Source organism: Macaca nemestrina, chromosome 9 (assembly GCF_043159975.1).
Source record: "Macaca nemestrina isolate mMacNem1 chromosome 9, mMacNem.hap1, whole genome shotgun sequence".
NCBI classification, from domain to species: domain Eukaryota; kingdom Metazoa; phylum Chordata; class Mammalia; order Primates; family Cercopithecidae; genus Macaca; species Macaca nemestrina.
The window spans coordinates 138,439,936-138,462,803 of record NC_092133.1 but is presented as its reverse complement, the minus strand read 5'-3'; the positions used below and the strand labels follow the sequence as shown (position 1 = coordinate 138,462,803).

General features: G+C 41.8%; 1 protein-coding gene and 1 long non-coding RNA gene across 3 annotated transcripts; one reads left to right on the top strand and one right to left on the bottom strand.

Annotated features, from left to right (window-relative positions):
• Window positions 1-8,697: 8,697 nt before the first annotated feature.
• Window positions 8,698-21,327, bottom strand: LOC105494385 (tubulin alpha like 3). Its single transcript, XM_071070523.1, has 4 exons — window positions 20,904-21,327; window positions 16,958-17,201; window positions 11,500-11,652; window positions 8,698-10,629 (listed from the first exon to the last, which is right to left on the bottom strand). Exons 1-4 carry the CDS (start codon window positions 20,904-20,906, stop codon window positions 9,689-9,691), a joined length of 1,341 nt encoding a protein of 446 aa, XP_070926624.1. The 5' UTR covers window positions 20,907-21,327; the 3' UTR covers window positions 8,698-9,688.
• Window positions 11,563-19,551, top strand: LOC105494384 (uncharacterized). 2 transcript variants are annotated; one of them, XR_011608331.1, is made up of 5 exons: window positions 11,563-11,671; window positions 15,134-15,227; window positions 17,076-17,216; window positions 18,513-18,799; window positions 19,418-19,551. It is a non-coding gene; the product is annotated as an uncharacterized lncRNA (long non-coding RNA). The 2 variants fall into 2 exon arrangements; XR_011608332.1 differs by having other exon boundaries at window positions 11,609-11,731.
• Window positions 21,328-22,868: the final 1,541 nt, after the last annotated feature.

The following is a 22,868-nucleotide window of genomic DNA, read 5'->3' as shown; positions in this document are numbered from 1 at the left end:
CCTCTCCCACACTCTGGCCCTCAGTTCCTGAAATATTTCCACTCCCATGACCCTGACCTCCTGCCCATGACTGTCATTACAAGTCACAAACTTTCTGACCACCATGTCCTGTCTTTCCAGCTCACCCTTCCCAGGACAGCAACTCCTACCATCTCCCAGCCCCACTGAAGCCAAAAATCCACGGATCTTGCTACCTTTACACCATCCACCACCCCTCCCGCCACTTCCTGACCTCTTTTCCCTCCTTGTCCATCTAAATGCCAGAGTGGATTTTATTGTCACTCGCTGTGCACACCTGAGATTCCCTTGTTCCTCATTTGCCTTGTTTTATTCATTCAAACACGCCATTATTCTGCCCTTGAACCCTGAAGCTTAACAGAGCTTAAAACCCCCCCACACACACCACACACACTCACACACACACCACACCACACACCCTGTGCACACACTACACTGCACACCCCACACACACACCATACACACACACCACACACCACATACACACCCCACGCACACACCACACCACACACCACACACACACCACACTACACACACACCACACCACACACACGCCACACACACAATTACATACACACACTACACCACACACACACACCACACCACACACCCTGTGCACACACTACACTGCACACCCCACACACACACCATACACACACACCACACACCACATACACACCCCACGTACACACCACACCACACACACACCCCATGCACACACCACACCACACACCCCACACACACCACACACAAACCCCATGCACACACCACACCACACACCCCACACACACCACACTACACACACACCACACCACACACACACCACACACACGCCACACACACAATTACAGACACACACTACACCACACACCACACCACACACACACATACACACACGTACTCACACACCACACCACACACACACCATACACCACACACACACCACACACACATACCACACACCCACATACATCACAAACATACACCACACCATACACACACAACACACCACACACACACACACACACACACACACGGACTGATCTCACCTTAGAATCTTCACTGGACTCCTTAGATGGGCTGTTCGGACGGCCCAGCGTTTATACCACGCTTCCTTCTGCCACTCCTGCTCCTACTTCTTAGACTTTCACTCATTTTCTTCTCTCCTCAAACCTCTAGTACACCCTTCCCTTTCCAACCTCAGCTGGTGACCTTACTCCCTCTTCATTAAGCAACTGGAGCACAATTTCACAGAAACCTCACCGCCACGCCTTCACCCTGAGAGCCCCTGTACTCACACACTGTGTTCACAGACACCTCACCGCCATGTCCTCGCCCTGAGAGCCCCTGTACTCACACACTGTGTTCACAGACACCTCACCGCCATGTCCTCGCCCTGAGAGCCCCTGTACTCACACACTGTGTTCACAGACACCTCACCGCCATGTCCTCGCCCTGAGAGCCCCTGTACTCACTCTGTTCACAGGAACCTCACCGCCATGTCTTCACCCTGAGAGCCCCTGTACACGCACACTCTGTTCACAGACACCTCACCGCCATGTCCTTGCCCTGAGAGCGCCTGTACTCACACACTCTGTTCACAGACACCTCACCGCCATGTCCTCGCCCTGAGAGCCCCTGTACTCACACACTCTGTTCACAGACACCTCACCGCCATGTCCTCGCCCTAAGAGCCCCTGTACTCACACACTCTGTTCACAGACACCTCACCGCCACGTCTTCACCCTGAGCGCGCCTGTACTCACACACTGTGTTCACAGGAACCTCACCGCCACGTCTTCACCCTGAGAGCCCCTGTACACGCACACTCTGCCTTCCTTCCTATTGAGTTAGATGAATCATCCGTGCTTCTGTGTAGGGACAACCTCTGTGTCACACTCTAAGTTCCCATCCCCTCTCACCCACTTAAAACATGGATCCAACAACCTTTCTGTCTTCCTCCCACATCATCGATGCCACCTCCTCCTCTGCATCATTCACACTAGCAAGCAAACCCATTTTTCTTTCTCCAATGCTAGAAACAACACTCTTAAAAGAACAAAAATGGAGACAGGGTCCCACTATGTTGCCCAGGCTGGTCTCAAACTCCTGGGCTCAAGCAGTCTTCCCACATCCACCTCCCAGAGCGCTGGATGACAGGTGTGAGCCGCCGCGCCCAGCCAACAACTCTTGACCTATCACCTCTTCCAGACAGTAGCAAGTTACTCTGCTTCCTTTTACAGCAACGCTCTGACAATTTCTTTCTATACTCTCTCTTCTTTCATTCTCCATTCAACCCCCATTAATCAGGCTTGCATCCCTGTCATTCCACTGAACCCTCTCTTCAAGGTCAGCCTAAATCCAGCAGCCAAGCCTCAGCCCTCACTCACATGACTTAGGAGCATCCTTTAACACATGGGACCACGACCGTGACCTCCTCCTGGATATACTTTTTTCCAACTTGGCTTCCAGGACACTCCACTGCTTTCCTTCTCCCTCCGTGGCTCCCCTTTCTAAATCTTCGCTGCTGGTTCTGTTACCAGAAAGGATCCCGATGCAGACCCCAATAGACAGTTCTTGGATCTCGTGCAGAAAAGAACCCAGGCAAGTCCAAGGGCCAAAGCAAAGGAATTGAAAGAGGAACTACTCCATAGACAGAGTAGGACGGTCCCGAAAGTAAGAGGAGGAACCTGTCCAACCTAGGTACAATGCTTGTTTAAATATAGGATAAAAAAAGATCGGGGGGATGTCATCTGCTACCAGGGTTTGTGATAAAGGATTAATTTTCTTAATTACTATTTTTTGTAAGAATCAATATTATTATATTTAAAGCAAACTTAGGCATGCTTCTGTTCTCAAGATATCGGGATATCAGGACACTTCCAAGTCTGAGTCTGTTTAGTAAATGTTATCAATCTGTTCCCTTAACCATAAACATCTCAGGGCCAGGAATACCCAACTTTCTGGGAGTCAGCCCAGCAAGTTCCAGCTTCATTTTCCTAGAGCTCACTCAGGATGGAGTCGGTCTGGTTCGAACTCCTCTGACAGTTCCTCTTACCAGGAATGTTCTCCCCGCAAATAACTGCAGTCTCCCTTGTCGCTCCCTTGAAGTCCTTGTCAAAGCTTCTTTCTTTGGAGGCTACGGTGCCCACTTTTTTGAAGCTGTAATCCATTCCCTCTTACTGTCCTCTACTTTTTTCCCAAAAGCACCTGCCATCTTTTAACCTGTGGGGCAATTTACTAACTTATTGTGTTTATTGTCTTTTACTACAACATAAACTCCATGAGGGCAGGGGCTGCTTCTATTGTGTTCAATGTTGTATCTCCCATGCCTGGAACTGGGATGAGCACGTGACGGGTGCTCAATAAATAATCATAAGTGAATCCATTAAATCAGGATGTACTGAAGCTTCTGTGATAAGGAAGCTGTGCCAACTTGGCATTTCAGAAACAGCATGTATAATATTTAAGAGTGTTTGGCCTAATACAATTGTAGTCAGCCATGTAATTCCAATTTTTAAAAGTGTAAATGTTGTCAATAATTTTACACTTGTGATCTTAAGTACAAATCTTAATCGCTTGTAGAAAGTTTTAGAACACTGAAGACTGCTTAATTACCATAGGTATAGTTTAATTTATTAGATTTTTAAAGAATTATTTACAGTGCTTGGGAAAGTTTGTCAAACTCTTCAAAAGAAATATATTAAATTTATAGGCAACCTAAAATATTTAAGAGCATTTATCTAAGACTGTAAAGGAGACCCAAAATTCATGTGTATTCTCTTTAAAAGTGATTATACAAATTCTCTAGGCTTATGAATAATAAGATTCACAAGCTGAACATAAAAGCTTAAGAAATACTTTGGTTATTACCTTTAGTAGATTAACTTTTAAAAACAAAAGAAAATCTATAAATAGTATTTTTCCCAATGTGTCAGTACTCATACACACACAAACACACACACACACACCCTCTAGAGCACCAAAAACTCAACAGCAGATCTGTTATTTAAGCACTTCACTAGTGCCCTCCAGTGGCTGAACGAGAAACAACACATGTACGTTGAAGAGTAAATTTTATTTTGCTTTATTTTTTTGAGACAGTCTTGCTTTGTTGCCCAGGCTGTAGTGCAGTGGTGCAATCACAGCTCACCGCAGCCTCAACATCCTGGGCTCATGTGGTCCTCCCACTTCATCCTCCCAAGTAGTTGGGACTAAATGTGGGTGCCATGCCTGGCTAATTTTTTTTTTTTTTTTAAGCACAGAGTCTCACTATGTTGCGCAGGCTGGTCTCGAATTCCTGGGCTCAAGTGATCCTCTCTCCTTGGCCTCCCAAAATGCTGGAATTACAGGCATGAGCCACTGTGCCCCATGGGAAATGGGGGCAAGTCTGGTTGGAATGGAATGCACACAATGACAGTGAAGAATGGAAGAGAAGTTTGAGTCAGAGCTTGTTGGGACAGGCTCTGCATGCCACATACAGGAGTTTGGGCCTTATGTTCAGGCAATGGGGAATCATTAAAGCTTTGAGTGAAGAAGCAGTGTAATCCAAGCTGTGCTTCAGAAGGTTCAGTCAGACAGTAGTGAGTCGGTTGGGTCAGGAAGACAAAATGAAAAGCAGAAGAGCGTTTAGAGCCCAGTGCCCTGGTGAAGGGGAGAAGAGTGGAAGAGAAAGAAGGGAATGGGTTCTGGACACATTACTGAAGTAGAATTGATGGAATTCATTCTTCTGTTAAAATAAAACCTTTAAACAAATCATATTTAACAGAGTTCAATTGAACATGCCACTGCACTTCAGACTGGGCAATGGAGTGAGACCCCGTGTCAAATAATAATAATAAATAGAAGAAAAACAAAATGACAGTATAGAAGGAGAGTCTGGGAAGATCTCAGACATAGGAAAAGCACCAAGTAGTGTCACAAAGGAAAGGTTTCATGAGAATCAGCAAATGCTTAAGGTCAAGCAACTTGAAGGCTGAGAAAGTCATTGCTTTGATGAATAAGGCATTATGGGTGATCTTCAAGAAAATAGCATCAGTATAATGGTGGAGAGACACCAAATTACAAAGGTTGGGAGCAAACAGAGGATGCGCTGGAGGCATCACATGCATATCCTTTTTAAAAGTTTTGTAGAGTGGAGAGATGTGATAGCACATTGTAGGGATAGTAGAATCCAGAATAAAGGTGGTTTTCTGAATGGGGAAACTGAGCCTATAAGTAGGGGACAGAAAATAAATCAATGGAGATAGGGAGACGGAATGTACAAGAGAGATCAAAGGAGAAAGGCCTCCTAGAAGACAGGAGTCAGGAGAGAAGGTGCAAGGATAACCAACCGTCTTGGAAAGAATATTTTTCCTCAGGGACTGTAGAAAATATGTGAAGATTCAAAATAATTTTAAGGAGGAGATTAAAGAGGAATATTAGAAGTTAAAATCAGATAGATGTGACTACAGTAGGGTAGGAAATAAGGTGCTTTCCAATTTAATAAATATTTGAGTGCCTACAATATGCCTGACACTACAAATACACAGATGAATACAGTAGCTCCCACCTCAAGATCACATTTAATTAGTGTTTATAGTCCTCAAAGTTATCTCAACCATTGTTCCAATGACCTCCTCCTCACTCCTTAAGGGAGAAAGGCAAATATTATTACTTCTTAATCCCAATGTTAAATATTCAGCCAAAGTACATTAAGTGAGTTTGCCAGTCTCAACAGACAGTGTTGATAATGAAAATTGAGCTAGAACCTAGTGTCATTTCCTCTATTTAACTGCTGCTATAAAATATGGCTTCTGCCATATCTTACTTCACAAATCCTTGAGTCTTTTCAAATATCCTTGGTCCACCTCTCATAAATGCAAAATTAAGAAGTATAGAACCATGAAAAATAAGACAATAAGAGGGACAATATATACCCTAATATGTTTCCTAGATCTTTCAGGAATATCAATATACCTTCAACAGACATTACTATCTACTATATGCATGGCACTGTGTCAGATGCCAAAAGTACAAAGATTAAGAATAATGCTCTGCTCTCTTGAAATAGTGTAACAGAAGAAATAAGAAAAGGATGAAAATAAAAACAAAACAGATAATTTGAAATGCCAAAAGATAAATAGAACTAAGGCCCTGGAAGTTATGTAGAGTTTATAAAACAATATTTAATTCATCACTTTAAGGCATCCTATAGACTTATAACATTAAACAGGTTATTTCATGTCCCTGGGCCTCTGTCTTGCCAAGTACAAACATTCTTATCAACTCTTCATAGTCTTTCCAACTCTCATTGGAATAAATTGTCAAAAGTACAGCTACTTTAAACTCTACTAAAAAATGGACTTTTGCCTGTACACAAAATATTCAGTAACAGAATTCTTCATAAATTACATAGATCTGTATCTGTTCAATTGGATTTTCAGTGAAAAAGAAAGATCTAACAACTACCAACAAATATAACTGAAATGTCTTTGGGGTTTAATAGAACAGGTCAAATTATTTCCACATAGTATTTTCCAAAGCTTATGTAAGGTAAAAAATATGTAGTTGGAAGCAAAGAGAGGTAGAAAAAAGACAAAAAATATTTTTTTAAAAAGTGCATGCAACATATGGGACAATGTAAAGGAATTATATGTATAGTCTAAGTCACATAAGGAAAGGAAAGAAAACTTAAATGATATTTGAAGAACTATTGGCCAAGCATCTTCCAAAACTGATAGGAGACATCAAGCCACAGATGCTAATAGCTCTAAAAAGTAGGTTGAACATAATAAAAACCACACCCAAGCACATCACTGTTAAATCACCAAAGGAAAAACAAAACAAACAAACAAACAAAAACAAAAAACAAAAAAAAACACTACTACTTTCCAGGATGCAATAAGATTGACAGCTGACTTTTCAATAGAAATAATGAAAGCCAGAAAATTATGGAATGGCATCTTTCAAAATGCTGAAACAAAATAACTGTCAACCTAGAATTCTATACCCAGAGAAAATATCCTTCAAAGATGAAGGCAATCTAAACATGTTTAGAGAAAAAATAAAAATAGAGAGGATTGTCTGTCAGCAGATCTACATTAAAAGATTGCTAAAATGAGTTATTTTGTCAAAAGGGAAATAATCCCAGATGGAAGCATAGTAATGCAAGAAAGAATGAAGAGTAACAGAGAACTAAACTAGGGGGCTAAATCTAACCAAACTTCCATTATTTAAAACAATGATAGTAATAGCATAGATTCCTTCCATTGAACAAGGTTTTGAAACTGCTCCAAAGAGTTGAAGAAATCAATGACTAAGAGAAATTATTGAGTTTTCAGGATGGCAGATAAGAAAAGAAAGAATTTGATAAAATGCTGAAACTCTCTCTGCTTATAAGATATTTTTTTAACTAGGTGAAATTGGTTTGAACTAATATGGCCAACCAGAGTCTCTGCAGAATGAGCTTGCTGATGTCGCAGCCCAAACTTCCACCATGTTTCATACTAATGTACTCTAATTTTGTACATGCATCCCATGAGGAAACGTGAGGAAATAACCCATGAGGAAGCATGAAGACCTTTCAGACCTTCCCTTTCCTTCTATCAATGACCTACTAATCCCAGAACCTACCCACTAAACCTTTTCTAATAAAAATGCTGCCATAGAGCCAGCACAGGGAGACAGATTTGAGCTGAATTTCTATCTTCTTGTTGGTCAATTCACAATAAAAGCCTTTCTTTTCTCAAAAATGCAATGCAACAGTGTTGGTTTCTAGCACACTGGGCAGCAAGCCCTTTTGCTCAGTAACAGTTTTCTTCCACACTTCAATAAAGAGCCAACTCGAGATATTGTTGGTCTGTGTTGGATATAGTGAAGAAACACTAAAGTTCACCAAATCATTCCTTTTGTTTAGAGAAAATAATTTTTTTTAACTTACCTACCTCCAAATGTTTGATCCCATCAAATCAAAGACATGAGAATGAGAGTCATGTTCCTTTCCCTGCTACTATACCAGGAATCCTGGCATCTCAATTAACAGGCTCCATGCTCCAAACACACCCTGGTATGAGGTTGTTTTCGTGTGAACAGAAGTTGATCCCTTGGCAGAGAAGCTTGGAAGTGGAGTCCAAAGGGGACACAGCCAGATACTTAGAGACTTGGCGACTGAGCAAAAACTCAGCGATAGTTGTCTGTGCTGGGAAAAAAACAAAAACAAAAACAAAACAAAAAACAAAAACAAAAACCCTTACTGGCATTGAAGAGTAGCTAAATATCATTTCCACCAAACAGTGGTTATTGGCTTCCACGGTGAGAATGGGGGTTTCAACTGAAAGCAGGCAAAATGGTACATTGTTTGAGTACTACTCTTAAAGACCACATCTCAGGGGAGTGATTTTAGTATGTAAAAGAATCTCCCAAGAAACTGTTAAAAATGGAGGGTTATACTTTCCAGTCAATGTTGCTGAGAACCTATAAATACTTTAAAAAATAGATTTTGCCAAAAAAAAAAAAAAAAAACATACAGAGGGTCCATTTTTGAGTCCAGGTACACAAGCAAGAAGGTAGCAGCCTTGTAGTTTGAGGAATCTCAAAACAGATACACAACTTCATGCCTCCAGCCAAGGCTTTAGTGCCTCGTATCTTCCGATGTCTACCTAAGCCAAAAGCTTGTACCCGGTTGAGGCTAAGAGTGAGTATAGCTGAAGGGTGAGGGCTGACAGGTTAAACGGCACAGGTGGATAAGGCTCCTGAGGATTATCTACCATCAGTCCAAGAGCAACACCTCAGCCCAACTCAGTACCTTTGCAGCATCTAAGTTGCCTTAATTCCAATATTAGTGAGACTAAATATTGTGGTTATTTAAAATCTCGCTAGTGGTTTTAATGCATTTATAGCTTTGTCCAGAGTCAATTATTTTCTCAAATGGAACTATTCGGTGCCAAAAATTCATTCCATTTAGTGTTTTTGTAAATCTCAAATCATTAAGACACAGTCCCTCCAGCCCCCAGGATTCTAGCTTAGCAAGTCGATAGAGAAGCTCAATGATCTGCGTTTTTACTGAACTTCTGAAGTGACTCTGGCACAGAGTTACGCTGGCGACACTTTGAGAATACCACCTCCAGGACAGGGAAGTGAAAGAGATGGCTTTCACCTCTGACCTGCAAGACACGCAAATTCAAGTTTTAGACAGACCCAAGTTTGTTTACATAAAAAGCAAACTGAGCAAACTGAGCCCTTTGGGCACACATTTCAAAGAAGAAAAAGAATCATACTGAAAATATTTATGATTTAATCAGTGTCAAAATATAGATATGGGGGAAAAAACATTCGTAATCAATATGTGCTCGTTTCTACTTCAGGTACCAGAAAGGGAAAGCATAAACTTTAGGATTTCATTGTCTCTTGGTAAAACAAAAAAAATCCCACCTAGAAGTGACCCAGCAGTTCAAAGGACTCTAAGCTTCCAAAGATTCCCAGGTAGCAGAGCTGGCTTGTACCAGTAGACCAGGAAAGAATGCGTTCGTTGTTGGTACTGACCCACTTAATTTAGTGTGGAACCTAGAGTCTTGCCTGATTTGATTTCGTTTCTCTTCTCATCAGGGAAACTATTCACTAGGCATATAACGGCTTGAAAAGAAAACATGCCATTTTAACTTGATGTTCATTTGCACCCATCATACATGCCTCAGAAACTTTGCCCCACTTCCTCATAATCCCTCTCCAAGGCTGCCAGATCTTCCCTGGCCTCCAAGAACTCTGCTTCTTCCATGCCTTCTCTGAGGTACCAGTGCAGAAATGCTCTCTTGGCATACATGAGGTCAAACTTGTGGTCCAGGCGGGCCCAGGCCTCCACGATTGCTGTGGTGTTGCTCAGCATGCAGACGGCCCGGTGGACTTTGGCCAGGTCCCCACCTGGCATCACCGTGGGCGGCCGATTGTTGATGCCCACCTTGAAACCAGTTGGACACCAATCTACAAACTGAACAGAGTGCCTCGACTTCGTGGCTGCGATTGCTGCATTCACTTCCTTAGGGACCACGTCGCCTCTGTAGAGTAGGCAGCAGGCCATGTACTTCCCAAGCCGAGGATCGCACTTGACCAGCTGGTTGGAGGACTCAAAGCAGGCGGTGGTGATGTCTGACACGGAGAACTGCTCACGGTAGGCTTTGTCAGCAGAGACGATGGGGGCGAAGGCTGTCATGGGGAAATGTATTCTCGGATAAGGTACTAGGTTGGTCTGGAATTCAATTAGGTCCACATTCAAGGGCCCTTCAAACCGGAGGGAGGCAGTGATGGAAGATACTGCCTGAACCATCAATCTATTGATGCTGGCATAAGAGGGGCGTTCAACACCGAGTTTACGTTGGCATATATCATAGATAGCCTCGTTGTCCACTATGAAGGTACAGTCCGTGTGCTCTGTGGTGGAGTGGGTGGTGAGGACACAGTTATAAGGCTCTACCACAGCAGTGGAGATCCTGGGGGCTGGGTAGACCGAGAACTCCAGCTTAGTCTTTCTGCTGTATTCTCCTGTGAGCCTCTCCATTAAGAGAGATGTAAACCCTGAACCAGTGCCTCCTCCAAAGCTTCGGAAAATCAAAAATCCCTGAAGTCCACCACACTGTTCTGCCTGAGAAAAGTAAATGAGATGTGAGAATTCAGCTGAATAAATCCAGAAGCAGTGAATTGGACTGTAGTGGTAGGATACAACAGGTTTCCCCAAAACAAAAACTTTCAGAAAGGACTCCTTTGCCATTGTTAACTCCACAACAAACATAGCTACTTCGAAATACTCTCAAGGGGACTTACGGAGTAGGCAAAGCACTTCAGAGCTTTATTATAAGCAGAGCATAAATATCCACCTGTTTTTCACTGACCTCTGTGCACTTACCTGTATGTGGTCGCAAGCAAGGCCTTTATCCATAACAAAGAAAACGACAAAACACTGAAGCAAAATAACATCCCGGCCCCCCCCCCCCCGCCGTCTATGCTCCATCTGGCATGCTGGTGTAAAAGGCGTTGTAGTAGCTAACAAATATGCCAAATACCAAAACCCTTACTCAGCAAAGGGTCTCCAGACTCGGGCCCCTAAAGAGGAATTAACTGGCAGTGAATAGAGTCACGCATCTCCAGACAGGGAGTGCCTCTTGCTGACTTCATAAACATCAGTTACTCTTGGAAAATGACACGTTACTCTTGGAAAGTGACAAGTTTTAGAGTGCTATGGGAGTCTCTGATAACAAGATGAACCCTGCGTTAGGAGAAGCAGGGATGATCGGGTGATCAGGGGACCCCCAGTAAGTGTACAGGTCCCTATCCCCTTCCTACTAACAAGGGGAAATCGAAGCCAAGATGAGGGCCCCTCCCCAGTTCTGAGCACCCAGGCCAATGACCAGGGAGACGGTGGCGATGGTGACAGCAGATAATGCTTGTGAGTTCTGCTGCAGGACCCCACATGCCCCAGGCACAGCCTACTCGGAGGCGAGGGGGAGCCACTTGCCAGCTTCCGGGTCCTCTCCAGCACGAGGTCGATGATCTTTGATCCCACAGAGTAACGGCCTCGTGCATAGTTGTTGGCAGCATCCTCCTTTCCGCTAAGGAGCTGCTCAGGGTGGAAGAGTGAACGGCGCTGGCCCGTCCGGATCCCATCTGCAGAGAGTGAAAGGAGGTCGGTGCACTCAGTACAATTCAGCCGTCGACCTGCTGCTATTCCTCCGGGGGCCTCCCTGTACGTGACCGCCATGCTTTCTCTCAATGTTGTGGTCCAGGAATGGAATTTAGATAGTGCTGAATTAGCCTGTCTTAGTCCAGGAAAAGTGGAATTTTTTACATAGACATGGAAAGTATGTTTTTCTACCACACACCCCTTATTAGTTTCCCAGGGCTGCCATAACCAATGACAACAAATATCGTGGCTTAAAACAATAGGAATTTATTTCCTAACAGCTCCAGAGGCCAGAAGTCTAACACCAAGGCGTTGGTAGGCTTGGTTCCTGCTGGAGGCCCCAGGGAGCATCTGATCCAAACACCTCTCCTGGCACCTGGTGACTCACAATTCTTAGCTCTCCCTGGCTTCTAGCTATCCCCTTCCAATCTCTATCTCTGGCATACAAGCCTTTTCCCCTGTGTGGGTATCTGTGCTCTCTCCTCTGATAAGGACACAATTCTTTAGCATTAGGGCCCACCCTAATCCAGGAGGACCTCATTTTAACTAACTACATTGACAAAGACATTGTTTCCAAATAAAGTCACATTCTGGGGTTGCAGATGGATATGAATTTAGGGGGACACGCTTCAACCCACTGCCCACCCTAGGACACATTGGCATTTCGAGACAACTATTTTTATCTACAAATAGCCAACTGTGTGCTGCAAAAGCACACAGAAAGGCATATCCAGGGTGCAGTGGCTCACACCTATAATCCCAGCACTTTGGAAGGCTGAGGCAGGTGGATCACCTGAGGTCAGGAGCTCGAGACCAGCCTGGCCAACATGGTGAAACTCTATCTCTACTAAAAATACAGAAAATTAGACAGGCGTGGTGGTGGTCACCTGTAATCCCAGCTACTCGGGAGACTGAGGCAGGAGAATCACTTGAACCCAGGAGATTGCAGCGAGCCGAGATCATGCCACTGCACTCCAACCTAGACAACAAGAGTGAAATTCTGTCTCAAAAAAAGTAAAATAAAATAAAATAAATTTAAAAATTAAAGGTATATCCATCTTTTAAATCTGCTTTAAAAGAGGATTTAACAGGCAAGGCACGGCAAACTCAAATGCCCACACGACCCAAACGCCGAGTGCATAAATGCATGACGCAGGACAATTGGCGTTAAGATGTTGGCAGTATCCAATACAACTGAGGGCAACCCATGCCAGGTCTCATTGCCTTTTAAAACCCTGGGCAGCATGCCCTACTCCCCCACCTTAGAATTCCTCAAATAGCATTATTCCTGATGATTAAGCAGCAGTGTTTCAGGCCTAAGTAGGCTTTGGGACTGCTGCCCTGGTTACTGTGGGATACTGCATTGCTTAGTAGTTAAATGCATGTTTCAAGAATCAGTTTCCTGGGTTCCTATCTTGCCTCCCTCACTAAGCTAGAGAGAAGTTACTTAGTCAATGATTTTAGCTCATAAATAAGGATTATAACAAGATCTACCCCATTGAGCTGTTACGAGAACATAGGGCACAACGCACGGCCCATATAACAACAGCAATTATAAGTAACAATGATAGAACTGGCTTCATGACATGCATTTATGCAGATTTACCTCATTATACACCACCAGCCTTGGCAGCAGATAGCTGAGCCAGTCCTAGGAGCTCACAGCCTAAGGAGAGATGCATTGTGTTTCTGTTTAATAAGAGCACAACTGTTTTTCAATTCACCGTGCCTTCCTGTGGGTGACCAAGAATTTCTAAACTCCAATTTGGCAACCTCTCAAATAATATTTATTAAAATTGAGTTTAAATAACTTTTAACTAGCTTACACACAAACCTCCCCCAGAGCTAGGATGTTTAAAAGATGTATTTATAAACAAGATATAAGTGAATGTGTCATTCTGGGTGGACTATTTTTCTTCTCATCTGAAGCTGTAAGGCTGCATTCAGGCTAGGGAGGTAATTTACGGAAGCTTCCTTCTTCATGGCAATGTTGGGTCGGGATCTTGAGGGTCAATAGCTTCACAAATTACTTCCATAAAATCCATTATCTCAGGGCTTAGTGGTTGCAGCACCTGCCGTTCATCAGTAATCCATGCCATCCATTCTAACTTCCCGGGCACAGGTTGCTGAGGGGCTTTAGTACCCAGCATGGTGCCCTCAATCAACATCCTCAGAGACTTCAATGGTTTTTGAACAATTATTCGATGGCTCCTTAGCTTCCTTAACTACGGTCATTCTACTGCACTCCACTTCAATCATCCTCACTCAGAACTCTCCCACTGCCAAAATCCTAAACGTGCAAATTCCTTTCTCTGACCACAACTCCTCACTTTGCGCTAACTTCCCCCTTGAGCCTGCCCCTGACCATCTTCCCAGCCTCGTCCCCTGCTTTGCGCTCCTGCTCACACTGATGCCTGGCCACACTGAACTCCTGGTTGCACTTGCGGGGCATTCCTTCATGACTGAATTTGCAGATGCTGTCCCCTCATGAGAAGGTGTGTGAGGCTGGGTGTGGTGGCTCATGCCTGGAATCCCAGCACTTTGGGAGGCCAAGGTGAGAGCATTGTTTGAGGTCAGGAGTTTGAAACTAGCCTGGGCAATATAGTGAGACCCTATCTCTATAAAAAACAAAAAATTGCCCTGGCACAGTGGCTCTCGCCTATTAATCCCAGCAGTCTGGGAGGCCGAGGCAGGTGGATTACTGGAGGTCAGGAGTTCCAGACCAACCTGGCCAACATGGTGAAACCCCGTCTCTACTAAAAATACAAAATTAGCAGGGCGTGCACCTGTAATCCCAGCTACTCGGGAGGCTGAGGCAGGAGAATCACTTGAACCTGGGAGGCGGAGGTTGCAGTGAGCAGCAATAATGCCATTGCACTCCAGCCTGGGCAAAAAGAGCAAAACTCTGTCTCAAAAAAATAAATTAAAAAAAAACTTATCCACATGTAGTGACATGTGCCTGTAGTCCAAGCTACTCAGGAGCCCAAAGTGGGAGGATTGCTTGAGCCCAGGAGTTCACTGAGCTATGATTATGCCACTGCACTCCAGTCTGGGTGACAGAGCGAGACCCAGTCTCTCGCTCTAAAAAACAAACAAACATATTTGATGACTCCCTAGTTATTCATTCCTTCCGCCTTGCAGAGCAAGCTTGTCCATCCCGCAGCCCCCAGGCTGCATGCCGCCCAGGATGGCTTTGAATGCGTTCCCACACAAATTGGTAAACGTTCTTAAAACATTATGAGATTGTTTTGCGATTATATGTGTGGCCCAGGATGATTATTCTTCTTCCAGTGTGTCTCAGGGAGGCCAAATTATTGGACACCCCTGTTGTAGAATGTCTATTAAGTTGTATCATGCACAATAAAATTAACTTTTTTAGGTCAAAAAATAGTCATACACTGGCAATTTTATATGGCTCAATTTCAACAGTATTGTTATAACTATTTATATTTTCTTCTTCACTAGATTAGGCTACTGCCCTGTTGAAAGACAACAGATTTAATAAGAAGGCAAACCTAGGACCAAACACAGCTCTACTCTAATAATTCAGTGATCTTAGGCAAGTTCCTTGACTTCCCCAAGATTTATAAAGTTCCTAGTCTATAAATTGAGGATGATAGTAGTGTCTCCTGACAGAGTGCTGAAAGAATTAGAGGAAAATACCTGTACAGGTCTCCTACTAGTAAACAATAGCTGCTGTGGACTAAATGACTGTGTCCCCCCAAAATTCATGCATTGAATCCCTAGTCCCCAATGTGATGGTATCTGGAGGTGAGTCTTTGTGAGTAAGTCGGCCGTAAGGGTAGGACTTCACTATGGGATTAGGGCCCATATAAGAAAAGATATATTTCTCTGCCATATGAGAATACAGTGAGAAGGTAGCCAGCCATCTGCAAGCTGGGAAGAGAGCTTTCACCCGAGGCTGACCACTGGGCACCCTGGTCTCAGACTTCCAGCCTCCAGAATTGTGAGAAATCAACAACTGTTGTGTAAGCCACCAAGTCCGTGGTGTTCTGATACGGCAGTCCGAGCTGACTAAGACAGGCATCTTCACATCAAGGGCAAAAATCAGCATTTATTCCTCTTTGTACTCCCATCACCCAGCTGAAGTGTTTATGGGGTTATATTCAGTTCCTTCTTATCACGACCGTGAATTCATCAGCCTCTCGTTTTCTCCACCCCTCCCACTCTCTCAGTCAACAGCCGGCACCAAGGGACAGCAAAGTAAATGAATGACTTTCAAAGTGGATGCCCCAGTTCCCACTTGAGCCTTCCAAGCTGGTACCACATGGAGCACAGGGGAGCTGTCGCTTCTGAGCCCCACCCAAATTGTAGATTCATGAACAAACCAGCAAGTATTATTGCCTTAAACCACTAAATGTAGGGGAAGTTTATTACACACCAACAAATAATGGGATGCACAACATCAAACCCAAATCTACCCCACTCTCTAGCTTTTCTCTTACGTCAGTAAGAGCCCCTTCTCTCTCCTGTATTTTTCTAGCTCCATCTGAAGAGTTTTTGCATGACATACTACAAAGTGTATTGTTAGTAATTGCACTGTTTTTCCCATAACTAGAGTATATTTTTGGCCTCTTGTTCCTTTGGGATTCTTTTCAAATGTTCTACTCTTTTTAAGCAGCTATCAAAAAACTTTTTGATTCTTTGCCAGTGCCTTCTGGCAAATGGCTCTCGAACCCAGGAAAAGACTTAGTGTTCTGTTATGATACACATGTGGATCAATTAGCAGGTCTTAATTCATTTCATCACACAGGTAAAGAAAGCTAATCTAGGCCAAGTGTAGTGGCTTACACCTGTAATCCCAGCACTTTGGGAGGCTAAGGCAGGTGGGTCACTTGAGGTCAGGAGTTCAAGACCAGCCTGGCCAATATGGTGAAAGTCCATCTCTACTAAAAATACAAAAATTATCCAGGCATGGTGGTGTATGCTTGTAATCCCAGCTACTGGGAGGCCGAGGCAGGAGAATTGCTTGAACCCAGGAGGCGGAGGTTGCAGTGAGCCAAGATGGCACCACTGCAGTCCCACCTGAGTGACTCCATCTTAAAATAAATAAGTTAATTAAATTAAATTAAAATTTTAAAAAGCTAATCTAGTCTTCCCTTTGGCTGTGTTTGTCATGTTAATCACCCATGGCCATTGAGTAAGCCTCTACGTTTGGGAATGGCCCCTGTGATTTCGTTCAGATAGACCAGTATAACCTGATAATCCCACTCACTTGATCTGAGTGTGGCTCCAGTTAAGTGCGCTAGAATGGAACATGTATTGTACCTATAACAGTTGGCTCCAAGTCCACGAAGAGTGCTCTAGGCACGTGCTTCCCAGCTCTTGTCTCACAGAAGAAGGTATCGAAAGATGCATTTGTGTGCTCCATTTTTGCATTTTCCAGCTGATCCGGTTGACTGTCGAGAACAACGCCGTTTGGCTGGATTCCATGTTCCAGACAATAGAGTTCCCAGCAAGCGTCCCCAATCTGGATGCCAGCTTGACCGATGTGGATGGAAAGGCACTCCCTCTGAAATAAGTCATGGTGAGTTGGAACTGAGCAGGTGTTTAGACAACAGGAGATCTGTTACTCAGCACTTCTGGTTACAAATGACAGAAACCTAGCCAGCTTAAGGCCACGGAGGAATGTGTTATAAGGATAATCAAAAGTGTTTCATGGAAACCAAGACCCAGGGTCCAGCTAAACTTCAGGGACAATTAAACCAGGGATTTAAATTCCATTAAAAAGTTTATTTTAACAACATAAATTAAGCACCTACTCTGTACTGGGCTAAGAATTGAATTAAGACAAATACACACACACACACACAAAAAAAAAGCAAATCAAAATACAACTCATTTCACTTTATTCTTTTAATATGGGTGAGATGTGTGTGTGTGTGTGTGTGTGTGTAATTATATATATATATCAGGTGGACTTGTCTAGAAAGAAAATTAGCTAGTTATTGGAAAGAAATAAAACCAAAATCAATATATAGTCTTGTCAGGTACTAAAACTCATTGCAGATAAATTTAAAATATTATCTTTACCATTCATATGCACTCTGAATAAGGATGGATACACTAAACTTAAAACTAGTGGGAAATTTTACAAGGCAAAATGCAATCGATTTAACAATTCCAAAATGTAAAAGTTTTATAACAAACATATAGAGATAAAAATGGATTTTATATACATCAACTTTCTAAAAAAAAAAAAAAAAACACTTAAGACATCCACTAGATAGGCAAATGATATAAACAAACAAATTACAAAAGAAAGACTCTAAAATGCAAAGATGTAGGCTGATGGCATTCACAGCATCATAATTCATAAGCAGGAAAACCAAAAACCAATCTATTTAATCTAACCATTTATATATTGTTGGGCATTTAAAGGATGATACATCAACACAATGGCATGTTATGCAACCCTTAAATGTTTACCCAAAAAAAAAGATGAATGACATGGGAAATGCTTATAACATATTAAGTAAAAAGCACATAAGATACATAATTGTATATAGAGTATGATGTCAAATCTGTTCAAAAATAGGCACAAAAATCTAAAAGAAAATGCATCAAGATATTAAGTCTAGTAATACCTGGGTAGTGATTTTGTTTTCTTGTCTAAACTTTACTATTTCTTCCACCTTCATCAGCCTTCATATTCCCCCATCCCACTTCAAATCATCCTTTTTTTTTTTTTAAGGCAAACAACTATTCTGTCAAACAGACAATGACCTACTTTTTTTAAGAGAAGGAAAGAAAAAGCTAAATCCTAAAAAATCTAAGGTAATAGCAGTTGCTGATCTTAATATTGACGTGGTTTGATTGACAGTGGTGCTGAAACAAATCTATTTGGGGCATCTTGGAGAGTGAGACCCCCATGTCTTCCGCATCATCAGGACCCTTTGAGCTGTTCAACTACATAAGCTGAGGAGAAACCCTGCCCTTGTTCATGGCTACACTGCCCCAAAGCCTGAGATTCAACTACTGAAAGACCTCAGACCTCCTGTCAATCCCTCATCTGTGGTCTACACAGGGGTCCCCAACCCCCAGGCCACAGGCCAGTACCAGCCTGTGGCCTGTTAGGAACTGGACTTCACAGCAGGAGGTGAGCGGCAGGTGAGTGAGCATTACTGGCTGAGCTCTGCCTCCTGTCAGATCAGTGGCAGCATTAGACTCTCCTAGGGGCACTAACCCTATTGTGAACTGTGCACGCAAGGGATCTAGGCTGCAGGCTCCTTATGAGAATCTAACTAATGCCTGACAATCTGAGGTGGAACAGTTCCATCCAGAAACCATCCCCCACCACCGACTCCATGGAAAAATTGTGTTCCACAAAACTGGTTCCTGGTGCCAAAAAGGTCGAGGACCACTGGTCTACACAGACCACTAGTGAGAGGGAAGTAGGAAGAGGGCTCTGGTCGGCCACACCCCTGCAGTCTGACTTGGACTCTGCTCATGTTTAGTGGCATCAAACCTTTGTACTTTGTCTCTGTGATTCACAAGGCGTAACACAGCCCTTTTTGCTTCATGACCAATTCAAGTTCACTATCTTAGTAGGGCTTCCTTCTCGTTTCTTTTCTGTGCAACTATCAGTCTCTCTAATTTAGAAAGCACTTCACTTAGGACATACTAACATTCCACCTCTCAAAACAGCACATTCTGTTATAAACAGGCTTTGGATACCCCTTATCAGGCTTCAGATAACCTTAATCTTATTCTTCTCCCCTTCTGTAGGACTTAAAGTGCTGTAAATATATTAGCTGCTGTAATCGGATCAAAACTTGGCTCCTTAAAGTTAAAATTTTTAAAGGAGAGGATGAATGTTCATTGTTTCTACATCATTAAAACCTCTTACTTCATAAAGTTCACATGTAGATTTCTCTGTCTTCTCCACTGGCTACCACCCAGTCCTTTGTTATAGTGACAAGTAAAATTCAGGTGTACATGTAGTATTTGTTCATAATATTCACAATACAAATAATCACTAATATAAAAAAAAATTGTTCCTCTTCACGTGGTCTGTTCAAGGGACCCCGAAAGCAGAGTGATGCTTTTCTTTTTGAGCTCAGCATGAATAGCCTGGCCTACCAAGCATCCTTGGTCTTTGAAGAAGCTTAGCTTATAACATAACTCTGTCCAAGGGTGTAGAAGACTATCTTCACCTTATTCTTCTCTTAGCCTCTCCCTTTTTTCCAAATTCTCTATGAAAATATTAGTCACACTATAAAAGAGAAGACTATAAAATGCCCACTGAACGTCAACACTGATAAGTCATAGCACATTATTAAACGCTGCTATAAGGATTATTTGAATTACTAGAAAAGCATAACTCTCAATTAAACTTTTAACTTTGAGATCTTTGTAGATTGATATGCAGTCATAAGAAATAACATAGGAAGATCCCTTGTATCCCTTACCCACTTCCCCAGTGGAAATATCTTGCAAAACCGTAATACAAAATCACACCCAGAATGTTGACAGTGATAGTCAGGATACAGAACATGCTATTATCACAAGTCTCTCTCATGTTGAAAGGCATAATTTTTAAAAGCAAAACAATTTAAAGTTTTTAAAATGTTGGACAGATAGGCCAATGGGGTGAGAAATCAAAGATGAAGAAGCAGTTCGAAATGTTGCTTCCATTGAAGAATTAAAAATTCAAAGATACTGAAAAACTGACACAGAATAAAGGGGAAATGGATCTGAAAAGGTCATTCCAAAACAAAATTATTGTAAGTTATTCTATTCATTGTGGTGCCCAAAGAACTAACCTCAAGTGAGGGCAAAGAAGATGTCTGCGCACTTTACCCTACCAGGCATTTATGAGGTCAGCCATAGTCTGAAGTCCTCAGAAACTCTTAACAGCGTAACGAAAAGTGAAGCAATTAATATCTACAGAAAAATCAGCACTCTGAGCCTAAAACAAAGGTGAAAACTAAAGGAAGGAGAGGTTTTTGCTTCAGTGCTTCAGTTAATGGCAGTAAGATACTACAAATCAACTGAGCTTTAACTTGAAAGAAGCAACATTACAGAGGAATAGATTACAGCCTGTCCACACCTGCTCCCAACTCATCTACAGGGATATTGAAAGAAACAAATGTTTCTTTACAAATGTCTTCTCTTGCATTACAATTTTATTAAGAATTGTTTGCTGTGGGAAAAGGGCTAAATAAGATTAGTAAAATTTTCTACAACAATGCATAGGCGTGTAGTCACTTACCATGCTGATGAGAACGTGCCCCTCCTGCCCTGTAGTAATGATTGAGGAGCCTCCCAGCTGAGCTTTATCACAGGGCCCAGAAATGACTCCACCTGAGGACTGGAGCGTTCTTCACTTAAAGCGGTACAGCTTCTTTTTAGTTTTCTAGTTATCTGGTCTCAGAGCAGCTGTGTTGGGCCTGAACAACCTGGGATAAAGTTTGTACACAACCACAGATGAACTACAGAGAGCTTATTCAAATCTGCGTCCAACTTATACCTATGTTGAAAAGAACATGTGTCTTTTAAAAATCACCCTTTGGGGTTAAGAATTTATTTAGCATTGGCAGAGAAAAGGAAAGAGTATGAGTAAAATTTGCTACCTTTTTCTATTGCATGAGTACTATATGAATATCTTCTTAAATAAATTTAAACAATCCCTGAATACATAGAGCAAACCAAGATAGTGTCCTTTTTACTTCTGTGTTCTATGCTTGCCTCTCAACCACTACCACATCCAAACATATGGGAATTTTCTGTTTTTATTATTATTGTCTTTTGAACTTTTATATTATTATACATAATATATACCTATGTTATTATTTTTTATTAATTGCACTAAGAGCAGGTAACACATCTTAACTGATTTCTCTCCTTATATATTTGCTAAAACTTCCTTTATATTCTACTATATGGTCAATTTTTGAAAATGTTCCGTGAGTGTTGAAAAGAATGTGCATTCTGCGTTTGTTGGATGCAATATTCTAGATAGACATATCATTCAATCAATCAATCTATTAAGTCAAATGGATTTATTGTGTAGTCCAAATTTTCAGTATCAATTATTTCAAAAGATGTGTTAAAAATTTTCATTATAATTGTGAATTTGCCCATTATTTCTTTTTCTGTCAATTTTTGATATATTTTGAGGCTATGTTATGAAGAGCATATACATTTTAAACTATTATATGTTCAAAAACTTTAACAATTTTTTATTTTTAAATTACCTTCCTTATATACATTAATGATTTTTACCTTAAAGTGTTTTTTTTGTTTTTGTTTTTGAGACAGAGTCTTGCTCCGTCATCCAGGTTGGAGCGCAGTGGCGCGATTTCAGCTCACTGCAACCTCCACCTCCCAGGTTCAAGCAATTCTTCTGCCTTAGCCTCCCAAGTAGCTTGGATTACAGGTGCGTGCCACTATTCCCAGCTAATTTTTTTGTATTTTTGGTAGAGACAGGGTTTCACCATGTTGGCCAGGTTGGTCTTGAACTCCTGACCTCATGATCTGCCCACCTTGGCCGACGTTAAAGTTTTATGACCAAATATTAACATTACTACTTTAATACAGTTTTATGGTTCACATTTGAATTATGTATTTTCCCATCTTTTTACATTCTTAGAAACGTAAAACCTTTCCATATTCTCGTATGTGGGGTGTGTTCTTTGTTTGCATGATATGACTGAGTTTTTTTCTATTTTTGTATTTGAATTGGAGAATTCAGCTCATTACATTTAATATAATAACTAATATAGTTGGGTTTAGATATAGAGTACTATTTTATTTTGTGCTTTCTGTTTGTCTCCATTTTCTAAGTTCTCTTTTCATCCTGATCTTCTTTTGAATTAATGGCATGTTTTGTTAGCATAGTAACAATTTTATTATTCAGTAATCAAAACAAAATTTCTGTTACTCAAGAATCTTGGTTTCTACCAATTCTTCCTTACAACTTTGAGAAAATGAAGAAACCATAGTGTTCTTTAGCAGTTTTCTCCTGAACTTATTATAAATTACACTTTCTCTCATTTTGATCTTCATAAAGTCAATCCTATCTATCTCTGTCAATAACTCCCTGAATGTTTAGCATCCTGGTAATTTCATATAATAAACAGAAAAAATAAGCCAGTTCCATTTTATAAAATCAGAATGATATTTATTTTGTTGCTGTATCAAATTTTCTCCCATTGGTCCCAGATATTTTCAGTTT

Excerpts from the sequence above, each read along its gene's own strand:
- LOC105494385 (XM_071070523.1), bottom strand. Across the intron at positions 11,653-16,957 it reads CTTGGAGCCAACTGTTATAG|ATGGGATCCGGACGGGCCAG; the intron begins GTACAATACATG and ends CACTCTCTGCAG. Across the intron at positions 10,630-11,499 it reads GAGGACCCGGAAGCTGGCAA|AACAGTGTGGTGGACTTCAG; the intron begins GTGGCTCCCCCT and ends TTTCTCAGGCAG.